Source organism: Pan troglodytes, chromosome 10, assembly GCF_028858775.2.
Source record: "Pan troglodytes isolate AG18354 chromosome 10, NHGRI_mPanTro3-v2.0_pri, whole genome shotgun sequence".
Lineage (NCBI taxonomy): Eukaryota > Metazoa > Chordata > Mammalia > Primates > Hominidae > Pan > Pan troglodytes.
Window position 1 is genome coordinate 41,291,465 of NC_072408.2, and position 14,084 is coordinate 41,305,548.

The 14,084-nt window shown below is 48.2% G+C and overlaps 1 protein-coding gene across 5 annotated transcripts in view; it reads right to left on the minus strand.

The window, feature by feature from the left end:
* Positions 1–14,084, minus strand: part of PDE1B (phosphodiesterase 1B) — a 29,665-nt gene extending 15,581 nt beyond the window's left edge. Inside the window, exons 1-2 of one of the 5 annotated variants that reach the window (XM_016923262.4) lie at positions 13,899–14,084; positions 13,686–13,811 (exon numbers count right to left, since the gene is read on the minus strand). In XM_016923262.4, coding sequence (XP_016778751.1) covers positions 13,686–13,798 — 113 coding nt within the window. In that variant the 5' untranslated portion in view covers positions 13,799–13,811; positions 13,899–14,084. Of the gene's footprint in view, positions 1–1,283; positions 3,095–13,685; positions 13,812–13,898 lie in introns of those variants that run through there. The other 4 variants (XM_063785552.1, XM_016923264.4, XM_016923263.4 and 1 more) reach the window with 4 other exon arrangements.

A 14,084-nucleotide genomic window follows, 5' to 3' on the forward strand; every position in this document is an offset into this window, starting at 1 on the left:
TGTAATTTGAATAGGAATTGACTGATCAACATCAAATCATGGTGGTCCTAACCCAGCTCACACCACACTCCCTTCAAATACAAGTACCTTCTCTCTCCCAAGTCCAGATGGAGAAGACTGAGTTGGTTTGGATTGAGGCTGGTAATTAGGAAGCTCCCTAACAGAGGAAATGGGAGAAAGATAATAGCCATGATCTTTCCTTTACAATTACAAACTTCATTTAATCTTCACAAACTCCTTATGAGGGAGGTTAAGTGACTTGTCTAAGGTCACACAACTCATCCATCTCAGTCAGGTTGTCAAGGCCTACAACTCAAGCTAATGGAACCTAACCGTGTCCCCAAACAATGAAGCTGTTAAGGCAGAGCAAACCTAATCATGCAGTTAGCTTAGAGAGAGGCTGGAACCCATTCCACCATAGCTTCTGCAGTCTCAGCCGGTCCAACCTTAATTAATTCTGTCGGTTGGCCCATAGGAGACTGTGAGTGTCTTGATGACGCTGACAGTGGCTTGTTTATCTTGGCCTCCATCCTCAGAGCACACAGAACGTGCTCAGTAAAAGTTCATTAAATAAATAAAACGGAAAGGGGAAAATTAATCAGGTGTGAGGCTATCTCCCAGAGCTCACAATGGAGATTTCTGAGCCAGGGTTTCTAAAAATAACAGTGAGCCTGAGAAGAGTAAGGTTGTAGGTTGACTTCAAGCACAGGCTTCCCTCCGAGTTTCTCCTTCTGTCACTTACAGATCTTGTCCAGGAGCTCTTGTATAGCTTCTGTTGAAATCTGAACCAAACACAATCCAGACACCAGAAGGAGGCAGGGAGGGAGGGGAAAAAAGATTAAAGAATAAATTTGACAAATGGGAAGTCTAAGAAGAGGACCTGGACTCAAGCAGCTGAAAGCACCCTCTTGAAGGTGCTGAACTGCACCCTCCTGAAGTCAAACAACCCACTCCACACACACACCCCATACTTTCTGGCCTGCCAGGGCCCTCTCTTATTCTAAAGTCCTTTAGAGTTAGGATCTCCCCAGACCACTCAAAGTCCTCACCTCACTGTTCTTCTGCAGGAAGTCCTTCTATCCCACCAACATCAGTTTTAATCCAAACCCTCTGTTTCAGCCATCAAGGAATCTGGCACAGTAAAGGTACCTTTCCCTGTAGAACAGGATGCTCAACCCCATCCAGTCCACATCTGGCCCCAAGGAAAACTGGCAGCTTCCCCCAACTTTCCTTCGAACTTCCATCCCTGCCCGTTTCACCACCACCACTTCTTTCTGCTTTACCTTCAGTCCCTGCACGATTGGAAAAGCCTCAGATCCCGACTTCTGGAAGTCCACAGTCTCTCCTAGCTCTAGGCAGCCATTGGGAGGAAAAGACTCTGGCAGTTATAACCCCAACACCTCAGAAGAGCTCAGCTTCTCCAGCTTCTACAGTTCATTTCTTTGGCTCACCATGGCTGGTGTTCTGGGGATTTCCAAAGTCCCCTGCCTCTGCTTCCAGCACCCACATTCCCAAAAAGATCACCATAAGTAGGGGGCTTAGGACAGGGAAGCCAGAGAAGGACTTCCTGCAGAAGAACAGTGATGTGAAGATTTTGAGTGGGTCTGGGGAGATCCTAACTCTGAAGGACTTTAGAATAAGATAGGGGATGGGAGTCAGGAGAAGAATTCTATTTCCAGTTTGGGTTCTTAAGACAAGATGAAATTTCGAAGGAATGTGAGGTCCTAAGGATGTTGGCAGTCAGGAAGGAGAGAAAAGGAAGAAACAATGATAAGTCACCTACCATAGTCAAGAAGAAGCAATTTTTAAAAAGGTGGGGGGGATGGAAATGGGAGGAGAATAAGGTAAAGGGCAAGATGGACAGAGTAAAAGGTGAAGTTGGCACACACACACACGCACACACACACACACACAGACGCACAAAACATATGGGGGACTGCCAGGTCTTGATCTCTCCACTTCACTAAACTACAACTGGTGGATCCATGAGCAACCTGTCCTCTCCCTCCTCCCCCTTCCTCTTCTCATCCCTGGCACCTACCTGAGAATGGGACCCTGGAGGTGGCTCCTCTGAACAGGAACAGGGTTTGCCATGGGAATCAAAGGTTCCTGCTTCAGAGTATCAAAATCCGGACCCCGGGAGCCCCAGGGCCCCCAAGGGGGGACAAATTCCTCTTTGGCCCCTGCCTTCCTCCTCCAGGTCCCAGTAGAACTGAGCAACTGACCAGAGAGAACTTTGGGGAGGGGCCTGGCTGCAGGAAGAAGAGAGTGGGGAGGCAGAGACCCAGCCTACCGGAACTGGGTGAGAGGGGAGGCTGCGGGAAAAGTTTCACATCTGAATCAGACGGAAAACAAGAATCTGTTCTCAGAAGAAGCCCAGAAAGGACAGAAATAGCACAGGCCAGCCCCTTGCTCTGAGGAGGTGGGGCTCCTCTTTTGGGAAAAAGGGGGTTAGCAAGAGGCTTAAGGGTGCAGGGACAGGGAACCATCCTGAATCTGTCACAGAGAGGAGGTCTGTAGCGGGAGGGGAAGGGGCCCTGCAAGAACCCCCAAAAGGAGCTAAGCAGATTCAGCTCCCTCTCAGGGTCTTTTTCTGGGGCCATTCTTCAAAACGAGCTTTAACCCACCTCACAGAATGGAAGCAAGACAGGGGGATGAACTTCCCACCGAGGATAAAAAACTGTAGGGAGGGGCTTCCTGAAGCTAGGTGTCAGGGGATCCTTATCCAGAGACCGGGCTCAACAGGGAGGGAAGGGCCCTCCACCCGCAAGCAGAGAATGAAAGTCAAGAGAACTCGCTCATAGAAACCAAGGGGTTGGGCAAATTAACACCCCCAGCCCCAGTTTTCTCATTTGTAAAATGGAAATTGGGGAATAACCATGAATTAACCAGAGAGAGGTCAATCAGCTCAGAGGTAAGGAGAAGCGATGAGATGGCCCAGGAGGGGCCAAAAGAGGCACCCAGAAGGGGTCTGAGGACCAGGAACCCCTCTCCCGCCTTCAGACTTTGCTTTCGCCAAGGTTGGGGAGGGAAGAACCCAGCCTCTGCAGCTCCAAGTGGACGTGCGCACACAGTCCCAGCCCGCCTCCTGATTGGCTGGGAGATGACGTCACCAATACATGTACGCTGGGGCCTTGATTGGCCAGCTGAGGAGTTGGGCGGGGCTAAGGAGAAGCGCTGGCGGGTGAAGCCCAACGCATTGGGGAAAAGAGTTCAGGGATCTGCAATCTCTTAGATGTAGGTCTATGGCTGCGGGTGATGTGGTAAAGAGGAAAAGGAACTAATGGGGTTGAATATGTCAGCAGAAAGGGAAAAGAGAAGACACAGGCCAAGAGCTAGGATTTTATAACAGGAAGTTTTCCCTTTACCCCAACCCGTCAAAAGCAGGAAGAAATGAAAATACCTTGTCATTATGCCAAAGCCTTGAAGAATCAGAAATAAATGAAGTTTGGGAACCTGCTGTTTCTCAGTTCCACTGAGTACTGGGACAAGTGGAAGTGGGCTTCGATCTCAACAAGAGGAGTGGAAGTCAAATATCTTAAGGCTGTTCTCTAGTGAACACCTGGTAGCCGTGAAGCAGGGCTGCTGCAGATCTTGGGAGGGAAGAAACCCACTCTCTCTGTTTCCATCTCTTTCTGTGTCCCACCACCACCCTCCCCACAATGACCACAAGCTGATGAGTGTTTTTAGAGAGAAAGGACTAGACCCAGTGTCAGAGACCCTGAATGCCACCCAGGAGATGAGGACAGGTCATTTGGCATGTTCTGTGGACATGCTTGCGTTGCAGGATGGGGCTGAGAGTGGGGGCAGATGGCAGCACACAGCCTGAAACACTAATAACCTCCAACCCAGGCCAAATTTCCTGCCTCGTCTTGTACCCTCACTCCAGACCCTGCCACTCTAGCCAAGTAAGTGCTAACCTCAACTCTCCTAATGAAAAGTAAAGATTTCTTAGACTAGAAAAGCCTCGAAGAGGATATCTTGTCCATTCCTCTCCTCTCTTACCCATTAGAACCAAAGCTGGTTGGACGAATGGCTGCTCACCACTTCAGCCCAGGTATGCATGCTGCATACTTTGCCCTAGCCTGTTATTATTATTTACTCTTCCTAATAAGGAGGGATAATGATCAACCATCATCCCTTCCTGAGGAAAAATTTCACACATAGACACTTACACACACATATACACACACCCCACACTCTACCTCTAAGGAGACTGTCACCTGGCTGGCAGGCAGGACATAAATGTGATGACCTCAACAAAGGGTCCAGTATGGATTTTCCTTTAGCCCTTAAATGTAGTTTGAAAATAGAAAGGAACCCAACTCTAATGCCTGCCCAGCCTGCAGTGAAGAATAAGGTTGAGGTAGGAAACAAAGGATGGGAGATCTGCCTCTGGTAAGAGAAAAGGGGTGGGGGTGGGTGGGGGTAAAGGGGTGGGGGTGGGTGGGGGTAAAGGGGTGGGTGCTCAGGAAGGGATTCACTGGCTGACTTCAAATCTCCAAAATCTCAGAAATTGAAAGAACCAAGGAAATCATCTAATTCCAATAGAAAGAGGGCGTAAGTTTATAAAATCAGGAGACTTTTCTGGCTAGCTCAGTTGAAAAGAAAAAACTAAATTTAAAAAGAAATCACAAACTTTTGCCTAGATTTTATTACTATGTGTGACCTTGGGAAAGTCACTCTGAGCTTCAGTTTCCTGGTCTGTAAAATGGGTAAATAATACATGCTTCACAGAATTTTCACAAGGACCTAATGAGATATGGTATGAGAACACCTTGGGAACCCTAAAGTGATACATGAATATGAAGGATAATTATTTAGTCCAAATCTTTAGTTAGTTCAGCAAATATTCATTGAGTCATTCATAAACAAAGTCCCATATGCCCACTCTTACAGCCAGGACCCCTGACTTTCCATCCAGGCCTCAGATGGCACCTGGATATTGGTGGGAAAGCTCTAGTCTCCCTGACGCCACCACTCTGGACGTTTAGGGCTTCTCTCTGGCTTCCTATTCCAGAGGCCCTGGGGAGGCAGTGGAGGCAGAGGCTGCAGAGTATGTAGAGCATGAAGCTCCAGAAACCAAGAACAACCAGCTCTCCACCTCACCCGAGCATTCCCACTCCCCCACTCCCCTGGCTTCTGGCTTCCATTGCTATACAGACAGCCCCAGTTCTGGCAGCTGGCTGGGCATTGTGGCGGGGGTGGCTCCACAGATAAAAATAGCCCCCCGGTGGCAAAGCTGGGTTGCCATCCTGGGAGGCACTGTTGACATGGCAGCAGTGGTGAGAGAGCCCTCCGCACTGGACAGAGGAGCTATGGGTGGGGGTGGGATGAGGAAAAGGAATGGGGCAGGCCCTAGGGAAGATTGGAAGATAGTGGGGGAAGGACAGAAACCAGGAGGGTGAAGGGAGATGAGGAAAAGGGGTAGGAGGTATTAAGGGGGCAGGGAGGAAAGGAAAGGAGATTTGAAAGGTGCTGCATTCGAGAAGCTGGGAACACACTGAAGAAGTGGGAGAGACTGCTTTCAGACTCCTCCTGTGCCTGTGCCTTCTGACCAGAAGCCGTTTCTAACAGGTGTTCCTAGCAACAGCCCAGCACAACTCAGATCACACGAGAAAGGGAATAATCTAAGCAGCTTGAGCCTCAGCCCAGACCAATAAGAACCCAGGTGTCCCAGCTCCCAGCCAAGAACACAAATGAGTCACCTTTCCATCAGACTTCAGCCCTTGAGAGAGAGAGGAATTGGGAGGGGTGGGTGAGAAGGTCAGAGGAAGGCAAACTAAAGAGGAGGCTCCCAGTACCCAGTCCAGAAGAACTCTTTCTCTGGTTCATTTCTCCACCCCTCTTCTCCCTCCCTACACCATTTGATTTTGCTCATTAACCACCTCCACATGGACCACCCCACCAGCCCTCCAAACCACATCCCAACAGCTGTTCCCAGCAGATGCCCTGCTTCCATGGGGCCTAACAGATGTTGAAGGTAGTCTGGGATGGGAAAGTAAATTAAAAGCTTAGCAAGAGTCTGACTGCAAGTGTGATGAGGGCAGCATCAGATTATGGATCAGCAGGATTTGGGTCTGGTCCCAGCACTGCCCCGATTTTACTATCTCTGGGGATCTGTTCCTCCTCTGTAGCCTTTATGGTTCTCAGATTCAGGGACTGGGTTGGAGACACTGGGGAAGTAGGATGCTTGGGCCTCAATTTCCCAGTTCCAGAGTTCATCCTTTCTGACTGGCTCACTGCTTCCCCAAATCAGCTCTAACCCAGTGCTCAGAGGAGAAGGGTAGATTTTTTCTTTATCAGAGAAAGGCCACAGTCTAACCTCCATGAACTTTCCAGGAAGTTCTCCTGCATATCTGTCTTCAATTTATTTCACCGCAATTTAAAAAACAACAGCAAATTTTCTTGGCATTTCAAAGAAGAGCAGAAGGGGAGAGAATAGGAGGGACCAAGAAGTCTTTGAGGTGTCTAGTGCAATTTGATTTATTATACATCTTCCAGATTGGAATTTCTAAAGCAATTGCTTGGAAGAGAGATGCTCATGGTTTAGGAAGTTTGGCAATTCTGTTGGCCTGTGTGTTCACTCAGTCCAGGCCACAAGAAGTTTCCAAACAAGGTGGGCACAAAGGAGAGAACTAGGGACATGGTGCCAAGCAGATATGCAAGAGCTGATAAACAGGGGAGCAGGGAAGCCAACAAATAGGAATAAAAGGAAAAACTTCCCCCAGGTCCTGCCTGCCAGAGAATCACTCAGCCTCTCCCTACAACCAGCCCCCAGCCCCCAGCCCCCAGCCCTCAACCCCCCACCAGCCAAGTTCCCTTCCCAACCTAAATGGTGCCAACACCAGCTGGCAGCCTAATCACCCCACTGTAGCCACCATAATTATTTGCAAATCTGACTTCTCACTGCAGCTGTGGAATCAACTGACCTGGAAGTCTGGCTCTTTCCAACGGCACCACCTGAAGCACCCCCTTTCTAGCTCTTCTCCATGCCCTATGCCCCCAGGCCTTACCCCAAAAACAACCTGACCCTTTTCCCACCAAGCCTTCCTCTCTACCAAAACCCCAACACATCTCCCTCAGTGCACCTTTGCCAGGTCTGAGTGCTGAAGTGGAATCTGGACCTGGTGTTTTCTTCTCAGACAGCGATAAGCTCCATAGATGCAACCCCAGCTGAGGGAAAAGGAGCAGTTGCAGGACTGGGGGATACTAGGGCAGAGGGGCAAGAGCAGGGGCACTAGGGACCTCCCTGCATTGAATGGATAACAAGTTGATTTTATCCTTTTCCCTTCTCAGTCACTCTTTTTTCCCTGCTCAATTCCCATCTATGCCCCTTCCCAAAGGAACGGAGGAATGGTCCCACAGTTCTCTCAGACCATGTAGTCTTGCTGCCTTAGGGGACAATTTCATTATCTAACAACTTCCAGTCTCCCCAGTTGTCTCACTTCCACCCCACCTGCTGTCCTGGTTTTGTCCCTCTTTCTCTGCTGCTATCCTGAAGAGAGTTGGAAAATAGCTACTCAACTTCCGTACCTGAGAAAAATCAGCCCCTTGAGATTCAAAGGCAATTACTTGGCTTCCTCCCCAGAGGGACTAGGAGGATGAGGTCACTGAGAAGGCAAAAGACACGCCTTGCAGAAGACAGGAGTCGGGGCTGGACTCCTAAGGCCCCAGAGGGCACCTATAGCAAGCTTATCCTGTACCATCACCACAGCAACCCCTCAGTGAGGGGAGGGAGCCACGGGGATTTTCTGACTCCTAGCCAAGATGAGGGAGGAGAAGTACTGATGGCAAGAGCGAAAGGGTAAGTCAAAAGGAATGGGACAGAGAGAGGAAGTGGGACAAGGGAGAAGAGCAAAAGGGAGCCTCATAGCGAAAGAGAACCCAGAGAAAGATGAGGCAAAGGAGAAGATGGAAGAATCGAAGAAGAGAAAATGAGAGAGAGCAGAGGAGTTAGACACAAATTCTCAAGGATTCCTTTAAAGACTCAAAAAGAGAGGGAAGACCTGTTTTCAAGGTTTTCTGCTCCTCCATCCCAGTCTGAAGGTGGCAGAAAGATTTAAAGGTTGGGGGAATCTGGGAGATAGGGAAGCTACCATTCCTTTGATTTCAGGAACTCCCTGGCAGGGTGTAGTTATAGATGTGCAGGCTTCTTTCCTACTGAGCATCTCACCTGGCCTTCTAGTCCCATGCATCCCCAACCTCTTTCGCCTTCCTCTGGGCAAAGGTGGCAAATGCAACCTCAAATGTGGAATCCTCTGTCTTTTTTCAAACCACCTCCTGAGGCTCCTGGACAAGCAGAGTGATATTTGGATTCTAAGAGACTTCAGTGATTTTCTAAAATAGGATGTAGTATAACTGATGATACCCTCAGGCCTAGGGACTTGGGATAAATGTCAGAAGGGAATTCCCCAATGTTCACAGAACCCACCTATGGCAGCCCCTGGGCTTCCCACACTCACCATGTCTCAGAACTGCAATTGCTCCATCCACTTCCAGTTTGACCATTGGGAAAAAATGATAAGGAGGAAGTTCCTCTCCTTTCTTTTGACCTCAGTGGCCCACATCCTTCATAATATTGCCCTCCTCTAGTCCCACCTATCCTTCTGGTCTCTAAGTTCAGACACATGCCTTCACTCCTTCCAGATAACCATCAACAAGACTCCTTCAATCACGGCTCAAACCTATTAGGTAATTCATATTCCTACCTCTTGAATCTTTGTCTCCCTCATCCCAGCCAATAGTTGCCCATCCATTCCCATTCCCCTGCCTCTTCACAAAGCAAGCTCTCTCATGATGAAAAAGACCTTCAGGCTTTATCATTTCAAAGTTACTTTTACATGATGATATTAAATGAAGAACTGAGACTCAGAGAGACTATGTGACTTAAAGATTACACCGTTGTAATTGTTAGGGCAGAATGTGAACTCGAACTCAAGTCTCCCAAAATTCCCCATGCCCTTCCACTACCACCACTCTGCCTCCCTGCTTCCCTCCCTCCAGCCACCTATCCTGACCAGAGGTTTGTGAAGTTCTTCCTTGGGGCTGAATTTGATCCCCTACCTCTGCACCTTCCCTTCAACTTAAGGCAGGAATTTTCTACCCTCTACCTTCCCAGAGATACCACACAGTCCTCATTCAAGACAAAGCTGATGGAGGAAATAGAGACAGGAGACATTTGATGGAAAAGTGGGGTATGAAACCGAGGGAGAAGAGATTCCCTTTGCTATGGCTGGAAGCAGAGGAAGAAGGACTAATCTGCTGAGGATAGCACTAAAAAACTGTCCCCACCAAGGCATGAGAAAAATGACACTCCTTTTTCTCCAGAGGTCCAGGGAACCATAGTTTATGCTGCAATCTTCACAGCAGCTCCACATCCATAGACAGAAAAAGGAGAATGGCAGCATGATTTTCAAAACTGGTAAGAACCATAGAAGATCACTCCATGGGGCCTATACAAAAAGAGGGCAAAAGCCAGGGTTAAACCAATGAGGCACCCAGTCTCAGCTTCTTCCTCCCATCCACTGGATCTCCCCAGGAATGTCAAAAAATCTCAGTGTCACAAATACATACACAAGATCACACATAGGTATTATCCCATTACCTACATACACACATACATCATCTCATAACTAGGACAATTTCAGGTATTCAGGTAAGTGCACACCTTCCCAATATATTTATTGTTACACATGCCACTTATAAAAACAGACACATCTTCATGGAGCTCTGTCCCCAGCATACATATCACCCTTTACCCAAACACATATATACGTGTCAGGCAGGCATTCACAATTTCATCCTAACATATCTCATTCACACAATCCAAATGCCACAGTTTCTGGATCCTCTCTGTAACTCCTTCAGTTCCAGGCTCTGTCCTGAGGTCCCTAAACCCCATATCTTTTAAGCATCACCCTCTCAAAAAAACAGCAGCATCATCATCTCCCTTTCCTCCACCTCCATTTCCTACTCCTCCCCCCGCCACTCAACAAACACGGAGGTATACACACACCACAGAACCAGAGACAGAACTGGACCTCGTAACATATGTACATATATTCACTATTTCATTTGTTCATTCCTTTATTTAACAGCATTTATTGAGTGCCTGTTATGTTCAAGGTATCACACTAGACTCTGATGAAACAAAGATAAGCAAAAATAATCCCCAGTGGGGTCCCTGCTCCAGCTCATCTATAATGACCTTGAACCACAGCATAGAACATTGAGCCTAGACTTTGAGGGTCCCGAGTGCGTACCATGTGGGGAAAGAAAAAGAGAAAGGGACTATGTCTATACTGTCCCAAAGGAAGGGGGAAGTTCTATCTGTAAAATGTAAAATTCCAAGAGAAACTGGAGCAGAGAAAAGAGAGTGGTGTTGGTACCATCCTGGGAAAAAGAGAACACATATTTATGCTTTTCCTATGTATATAACCCCCCTAAAGAAAAAATGAGGCAGAAACCCAGAGTGGTAGAATTTCATCACTTGGGTGGGTGTAGCAAAACAGGGAATACAGAGCCCCCTGCCTCTCTACACCACTTGATGGAGTTGAAACAGGTTACAAGCTCTGTAGGAACAGGGACTATGTCTGTTTTGTCCACCACCGACTGTATTCTCAGCATCCAGCATGCCACCTGGTCCATAGAAGGCACTCAAGAAATAGTTGTTGGATAAATAAATGAGCTGAGGATGGCAAACCAATGTCTGCTCATCGTTTTTCTTGATTCACAAAAGACACAGAAAATCATTTCTATCTCTTCTGGTCTTCTTCCCATTCCCTAAAGCCCTCTGATCTCAGAGAAGGGTGGACAGCCAAGTCAAATACTTCCTCTTAGGGTTACAGATGCTGAAAATCATCCTGGCCAACTCATCATCTCCAGATGGCCTCTTTCACCCTCTCTCATGCCTCAGTTTATGAGTTTGCTTAATTAGAGAAATTGTTCTGAAAATAGGGGTAAAATCACACAGTTAAGAGATTCTCTTCAGCTCATATGATACAGATTAGATTCTGAATTTATTTTTGACAGGGTCTTAGTGTGGGAAACAGAATTCTTGGATGCTCTTCCCAACAAAAAATTGCCCTGCACTATTATATTAGTGTGGGCTTTTTATCCAGAGTCAAAAACACCAGGCCTAGTCTCCCTGAAGAAAGTCTGGATGTCCCGATTAGAAATTAAAAGGGTAGAAGGGGGGAAATAGGATGTGTTGAGTAGAAGAATCTAGATAGATAGTTAGATAAATACATATAAGTATATATGCCATGTTTCCATTTCCAAGCAGTACCCAGTCCTAAGATAATCATGTCTATTTCCTATTTCCAGACTTAGCAACCCCTTCCCACCTTGACCAAAGGGGCAGGGGGATCTTTATTTCCACTTAAAAGGGGGAACATCTCCTTTCTCACCTATTCAGAAACCATCCCATTGAGAGAGTTGGGAAACTCCCACCTCTTACCCAGCAAAGCCCTAAATCCTTTTATTTCCCTTCATCTGATAGTCAAAGCCTCCCCAATATTCAAAAAGGCAAAATCCAGTAGGCCATCAACATAGATCAAGTTGGGATCTACCTTGATTTCAAGGTCTTTCTCTGCTTTAAGGACGTGAGACTGGGAATCTATTCCTGCCAATTAATAATCCGGAGATTGTACTTTTTTGGGTAAGTTATATTACATGTAGCTAGCTTTATTTTTTACTTGTAAATTTATTGTACAAAGCTAGCATTCTTAAGGACCAGACTGCTGAAGTGAGTGAAGACCAGAATGATCTAATCAATAAGAATAGGGATCCTTGTCCACCCTAATCTCATGTAAGGACATCTCAGCTAAGGCACTCTGGAGAGACAGATGCCTCTACTCCCTTCTCTTCCCAGGTTTCATGCCTCCTTCTGGGAATCCTCTTCTCTCACCACTGAGCACTTCTCACACTAAAGGAAGAAACAACAATTCATTTTCAGGAAAGGCTTTTGGTTAGAAATGTGTGGGAGATAGTGAAACTAGTAATACCCACTCTTTCGCAGGGCCCTGTTACCTGGAATACAGGCAAGGTAAGTATCATGAGCCACTAGTGTTAGGGGAGCCATCCTGAATTCTCCCATTTATGGACCTGGGGCCCTTCTTTACCTTTCAACTACTTCCTTATCTGCCCCTTTCCCCAGCTCATTTACCATTAACGCAGCATCATTTTCTATCAAGAATCACACAGTGCTCCTCCCAACAAAAATCAATTCAATCTGGTTTTCCATTTCTTCATCCCAGAACTCATTCCAAGGCTGCGCTTCATAGAGCCCAGCAAATTGGATTGGCCAGAGGCAGCCAAGGAGGAGGACTGAGAAGTACATTTGGATTCCAAGCCTTGTTGCCCACTATGCCTCAGTTCTCCCTAAGGCCTCTCCAAGTAGCTAGTGTATAAATCAGACCCATCTGCCATAAAAAGGTGTCATCTTATCACCATAGGTGAAGTATTTAAAGAACAATACAACATAAGCATCTATCCATCCCCTACCCCCATCTCTCCCTCTCCCAGAACCCAGAAATAGAAAGCTTCGGTGCTCACTATGGAGAACATTGAGGAGGAACTGGGTTCAGGGCTATGTTTACTGTGTTTCCTCTCTAAACATCCATAGTCTCCTATCTGTTTCCTCTTTCCTGGGGCCATGGATTCATCTCGGAGGGAGGGACATCTTCTCTTGTTCCCTGATTAAGAATCAACAGACTGCGGAGATTTCCCAATGGCAGCAGCTGACTGGGAGATAAACATGGTGCATGGCTTGTCTTTGACCCAATCCTCTTTTTTTTCTAAGGAGCAAGGGAAAAGTTCCTTTCCTCCCCTGGGACTGGAGTATCAGATACCTGAGTTCTTCCTTCCCCCATTTATTCCTCCCCACATGCCCTGGTACTGCAACAATAGGAAAAGATGCCCAAATGTGCTTGGAGATCCTGGAAGACCCTATATAAACAAAAAGGCTCTGATTAAGCCAGTTACCTTGCCTTTGTCAATCAATATTTCTTCACCATCATAACCTCCTTCAGCTTCCAGGTGGGGGCTCCAACCCCCCTCCAGATTCCACGTGGGTCCCCTCATCATTAATATATAGAGTGAGTTTCCAGGCCCCAAGAGATGAGCAGCTCAGGCATGGGGTACCCCCCACCCCACTCCCTGTGCAGGAGGCAGAAACTACCAATCCCAACTGAGATACATATGACCCACAGGTTGGCACAAGTATTCCCATGCAGTAGATCTACAGCTGTGTGCAATCACTCCACATACCTCTGTGACCCACGCTCACTCATGCACACACATGTCATGTGGCTCACATCTGCACAACTCTGCACATGGATATGTGTGAGTCAGCCTGGCACCTCTACTGCCCTCCTGCAGCCCTGCCACACTGCATATACTGTGCTGCCTCTAGGCGCAGCGTGTGTCAGCCTGGGGTCCACAGGCACAGGCACGTCGTTACCTTTGCAACTCCTAAGCCCGCTCCAACTGGCCGGCTTGCTCCCCACAGGCCTTGCACATGTGGCCTGGCCACGCATGTCAGGGCCGTGCTTCCTCGCACCTGCCAACATGTGTGCCAAAGAGAATCTACCAGCCCACAGCCCCGCTCCAGTTATCCCCCCTCCTCCTCCCGCTCAGGCTCCCTAAGGTCCCTTCCCCCCATTCCCGGGCCGGGGACTTACAGAGACCGAAGCTTAATCCACATCTTCTTGCTGGGGGCTGACTTCAGCTCCAGGGGTGACGGGCAATCCGACTCCTCCAGCATCTCCGGAGGACTGCGGGGGGACAGCTCCATGCTCAGCCACGGTCTACGGAACAGAAGGAGGAGACAGCACCTCGGCTCAGCTTCAGCCCCAGCCGAGAGACCCTCACCCCCCATCCCAGGCCCTTCCCACCTGCGGCTGGCGTGGACCAGCCAGGCCGGTGTCTCTAGGCTCGGCCCAAGCTGGCAGAGCTGCAGCTCCTGCGGCTCCTCCTCTGCCGCTGCCCAGCCGAGCTTTGGGCTCCCAGTCCAAGCTCTCCGCACCGCCGCTGCTGCTGCCGCTACCGCCGCCGCCGCCGCGCGCTGCCAGAGCCGCCTC